Source organism: Lygodium microphyllum, chromosome 21, assembly GCF_053477565.2.
Source record: "Lygodium microphyllum isolate KBCC chromosome 21, Lygodium_microphyllum_v1.1.10, whole genome shotgun sequence".
In the NCBI taxonomy this organism is placed as follows: domain Eukaryota; kingdom Viridiplantae; phylum Streptophyta; class Polypodiopsida; order Schizaeales; family Lygodiaceae; genus Lygodium; species Lygodium microphyllum.
In genome coordinates, this window is record NC_141155.1 from 26,562,677 (window position 1) to 26,567,989 (window position 5,313).

The window sequence follows — 5,313 nt, forward strand, 5'->3', positions numbered from 1 at the left end:
AGATTATTTCGAGGCAACAAGAACTGCACGCACTAACCAAGCAATGCTCGGACCATCCCCCCTCCAAGCTTGGGGGGGGGAGGGGGACACACAAGTGGCAGGTAGCATGCTTTCCCTCCCCATGCACCTCCATAACACCTACTCCACACATACTCCCTCTCCCCGCCATGCAATGGCTGAAGGGGAGGAAATTTTTTAAAAAAATTACAACTAATTCATTATCTCTTTTGTCCCTTGAAAGGGGTGTTCCCGCGTGGGCTATGATTTTTAGCCATGGTCTCTTATGCACAACACGGGGCTGGTGTTGATAATGCACGAGGATGAAGCACTTAGCCCAAGGTTTTTCCATTGCGGGAGATTACTTTGAACCGCTTTTGCGCGAGGTCTAGAGTCGTTAATATTTCATTACGGAAATATTACATGATCCTCAAGCTAGTTGGTCTTCTTACTATTATCTCATGGTTTAGGGCCTCACTTTCCACTGCCGAATAAGATCTCATAAAAAATTATAAGAATACAGGCTATACAAACTAGGAAATTAAGGATATGAGCCTCATTATGGCAACAATATCAGAAGGGTTGTCTAGTTCTAGCAATGGACCATAGGAGCTAAAATAACAGCTAATAGAGGCACTACAATAACCAAGAATAGTTTCTCCACTAGGAATCTTCAATTTTATGTGGGACATAAACCAACCAGATAGATCATAGAGGAAAGTGATGAACAAAATAATGGAGAGCCCATAGTAACCTAGAAGTAGATAGTTGCATGATCAAAATTTTTAGATCTTCCATGTAGCATGTGCCTAACAAAATATCCTTGAAGATGGAAAATTTTGATGAGCTAGAAGGATTTGAAGTGTGCGCTAATGCATTCAAATCTACACAAGGTAGGGATGTTGATTTGATTGCCTTTAACTTTGTAATCCCTCAAACCTCAAAATTTTTTTCATATATCCACCACTCATCAACACAATAACTTTCGTAGGTGGGAGATGATACTTTTAAACGCAAGTAAAGTGGTTTCTACAAAGGCCAATATGACGACAAAGCCTAGAGATCAAAACATGAACTTAGATCCAAGGAAGCTTATTAAGAACAATTCACATGGAGGTGCAACACATTGGATAAATGACCACACGTGGTTCACTTTTTGCACTAGAATTATAAAAGAAAGAGTTGCTTTGATGGGTTGTTCCTACCCAAGTTAACATGATGTCTCATTTGATCCTAATATGCATGGTAGATTTAACATCTTGAAGATCCCAAATGTACTACACCTACCTATTATTCTAATCCCAAACCAATAATAGGGATCACTTCTTGATCCATTTCAGGTGTGCAAAAGGTGTGAGGCGAGCCTATCCCTAGAGCCCTTTATTGCTTGTCTGAACCACACACCCACTCTTTTGTCTAATGGGTAAAATGGTGGACAAGGGAGAGTTGGAGGGCATCAAGTATAGAGACAAAAGGACTTGGTACTATTGTTCATTGCCTTAGTCAAAACATTCAATAATTGTCTAAATCTAGCCTTTGTTACTTGAAACTATTTATATCACTTCTACTGTAAGAAAAGCCTAGAGTGTTTGGCTACCACCCTCATACTTTTGATGTGAATGTGGAGTGTGACTAGAGTACAATGGCTGGGCTCATTCTATCTGCTACATTCTCGAGAGTATACTTTGGGGTTGCTTGAGGATATGACCCACACCTATTTCTCTCATCTCTTCCTTTTGTAATCTTGCATTTAGATGAAGTAGCTATGAAGGCATGAGGATTACCTTGCTCAAACCTTATGGTCTTTGCATGACAAATGAAAGTCAAAAGAAAAGATAGAAAAAGAAAGAAAAAACACAATATGATTCATAAAAGAGAGAAAATGCTCCATGTATAGTTAGAAACACATACTAAGCACTATACCTAAGGGTCCTCAAGTTAGAGGTTTCAATGGCCTTAATCTATTAGCTCTATCTTTAATCTGCTAGCCCATCTTTCCCCACATCATAAATTCAAGACACATCAAGGACAAAGATATCCCTAATCGGCTTGCTTGGTAGACCTATGACCCTAGATTTCATTGCACATCTATCCTTTCACTGATTAGGCCCTTAAGAGTGGGACATACCTAAGTGGTTTTGGCTTGACCCATCTCCCAATCACATTGCATCAGTATGCGCCACTAGTAGTTATATGATTAGAGATTGGATCAAGCATTACTTGTAGGGAGAGCATTATATTTTATTTCAAGTGCATCTCAAAGACACACCCATCATTATCAACGTCCACCTTGTTATCTTTAGCAACTTCCATCCCATCCAACATCTCTTCACAATTTGTGATCATGGCATTGACACCTTTGCTACTTGCTACTACTAACGAAGTTAGGGAGAGCATTATATTTTATTTCAAGTGCATCTCAAAGACACACCCATCATTATCAACGTCCACCTTGTTATCTTTAGCAACTTCCATCCCATCCAATATCTCTTCACAATTTGTGATCGTGGCATTGACACCTTTGCTTCTTGCTACGACTTTCTACCTTGTAACGAAGTGCCAAGGGCTATTTCTTACCTCGAGGGAACTAATGATAAACCCAAACATGGAAGGCTACTAAAGAATGGATATGGTTTTTGTTAAAGTAAAAAGGCAAAGAATGTTCAAAGCAATCGAACATCAAACAAAGAAGTTCGAGTAGACTAATCAAAAGATGGAGAAAAGGAGCCAAGGCTAATTGCAACTAAAAAAATATAGTCTTCTCTTTCTTCTTGCTTCCACCATAATAATTGCTTGCGTGAGAAAGAGTGTGGAACTAACAAGGAATGAGGGACCAAGTGGGACAAGATCTTCTTGCTTCCATTCTCACCTTCCTTTTTCTTTTTATTCACTCTTCCAAACCATGTGGTGTGTTTACATCTCAATCGCCCTATTTAGAGTGAGAAAGGGAGTAAGGGAGCGAGGAGCTGTGAGGATGAAGTAACTTCTCCTTCATTTCTCTTCTTTTCCTTCTTGGCTACATGGAGAGAGGTGTATCGGCTAGAGATCAGAGATTGAAGCTCAAGAGAAGCTAGAGTATGAGCCAACTACATGAGAGATAACCACAAACTACGAAAGAGGGAAGCTCTTGAAACAATAAGACTTCATCCAATGTCCCACCATTGTGAGAATGCTCGACATGATTTAATATGCAAAATATAGATGTGAGATAGACAACTCATAACAAAGAGAAATGTTTGAGGAATAAGCGTGAGCTAAATCGAAATAAAGGCAAAGATTAGTCGAACAAAAAATCACTTTTGTGTTGATAATAGAGCCTAAGCTTCTATTCAAAGTTACATCAAGGGTTTGAGATTACGAATGCAATGATTGCATATCTATGTGCTTAGGATTCATGCCCCCTATCCATGAAGTAAGAGTAGGTTTATATGTCCAAGCTAGCCATGAGGGACAATATTCATTCCATCACTCCCTTACTCAAGTCTCTCTATTAGAAAGGACATGTTTGAGGGTTTAAAAGATCGTTGTAGCCAATTGGTTAATGCACATGCAAGTAAAAAATTGAACGCAACTATTGTAGGATACGCTCAAGTTAAAATGCGAGGAGCTATATATTATATCGACAATAAGTTCCGTATTTTACATATCTAGTGGCCATGAGTCCAAATGAGCCTGGAAGGTGTGGATAGGACGAGGCATTTGATTATCATCCTAATTATATTTTTGCAACTGTATGCAAGCAACCGATGCCCTAGTCGTGAGAGGCCGAGACCCAACCCTTGGAAGGCGCCGCGCCCCCGATCACCCCTCGCTCTCCCTCCCTCTCTCTCTCTCTCTCAAAAGAGCGGTTGATGGGTGAAACGAAGATTGAAATAGAAACAGGAATACTAGATTTGTGTACAGTTGGGAAACCCTTTATTTCAGAGTTTTGGGCATATAAACCTGACATCATTTGCATCTTGATTGAGGCATACAGCTTATATGCTGCTCCCGAGAAAGCCTACCATTATGTCTCTGCTGCCTCTGTGAGCACAGATGACTATCGTCACGGACAGAAAGATATAAGACACAGCAATAGAACACACAAAAGCATACCGGCTGGATAGATCACCTTTGAAATGGGACTTGATTCTGTTGTTGGACAACCATCGCTTCCTTCACATATTAGCTGTTCGCATGTCTTCTATGACAACATCAATAAGCAGAAGCCTCTGTACCTCCGATACCTGAGCCAACCGGTTAAGATCGATGTCCTTCTTCTGTTGATTCTTCGAAAGCTGTGCGGCGAAGCCCCAATGGTAGCCCCGGGCACGGCCAGGGGAGAAATTGGGGCCTGCGGTATGCTGCAGAACGAGGCCCGGGAAGTCGATGGTGGCGAGGAGGGCATGGCTACAGACCTCGGGGCGGTCGCTGCCGCGCGATTTCCATTCTGCGAAGGCGATGCGAGCGGCGGCACCGCCAAAAACCCTGATGGACTCAGGGGGAACCAGGGCCTCCCAATCGAGAGCCATCTTGGCTTGGAACACAGCGTTGGCCTGCGCGACTACCTCGAGGTGCCTCGGGTGGGCCGAGTAGGCGTCCAGGGCGGCTCTGTCGCGGTAGCGGCCATACAGCGCATGCGTCCAGGCTGCTTCTTCATGCCCTGCTTGGTTGATAAGATCCGCAGAGGAGGAATGGAAGGCGGCCGTGGCAGGGCCTGCGTGCAGGAAGATGACGCCCTCCAGCTCGCGCAAGGCCCTGAGATTGTGGATCGAGGCCTCGAGGGCTTCTTTTGGCGCATCCTCTCGCGCTCTGAAGAGCACCACATGCTCCACCACACACACTGCCATGCCAGCCGCCGCTCCCTCTCGCCCGCTCACTCACGTACTCGCTCAGACTGTATCGCTCGTTCACTCGCGCACCCACTCAGACTTTTTCGCTAACATATTCCGATGTCAACACCTGCTTTGCCTTGCCTTAGACCGGTCAAGAAACTATTCTATCCTAGGAAAACAAGTTACAACGACACGTAATCAATCACAAGGGCTTGCAAGTTGCCAATATAATAATCGAAAACAGAATCAAGAGGTTGCATTGATTATTGCGTAATGGCTGAAATTTCTCGCAGCCGCTTTTCCCACCTCTCGAATGCTGCCAAGATTTGAAACAAGCAGAAAAAGTTAGGCAAATTTTGCAAATAAGCAAAAGTTAAGAAGTGTAGAATACTAGATATTATTGCTTTCAGTGAGTTTTAAAAAGGGCTCATGGGAAAGTCCCCTAAGACACTAATTGAAATTAGTCTACAACTTAGTTTAGCCTAGATTTACTCCATGAGCT

General features: G+C 42.9%; 1 protein-coding gene across 1 annotated transcript; it reads right to left on the bottom strand.

Moving 5' to 3' along the window:
• Nucleotides 1-3,845: 3,845 nt before the first annotated feature.
• On the bottom strand, nt 3,846-4,949 carry LOC148017835 (stress-response A/B barrel domain-containing protein UP3-like). Its single transcript, XM_087662161.1, has 2 exons — nt 4,109-4,949; nt 3,846-4,020 (listed from the first exon to the last, which is right to left on the bottom strand). The coding sequence occupies exon 1, from the start codon at nt 4,824-4,826 to the stop codon at nt 4,155-4,157; it is 672 nt and encodes a 223-aa protein (XP_087518287.1). The 5' UTR covers nt 4,827-4,949; the 3' UTR covers nt 3,846-4,020; nt 4,109-4,154.
• Between the last annotated feature and the right edge of the window lie 364 nt (nt 4,950-5,313).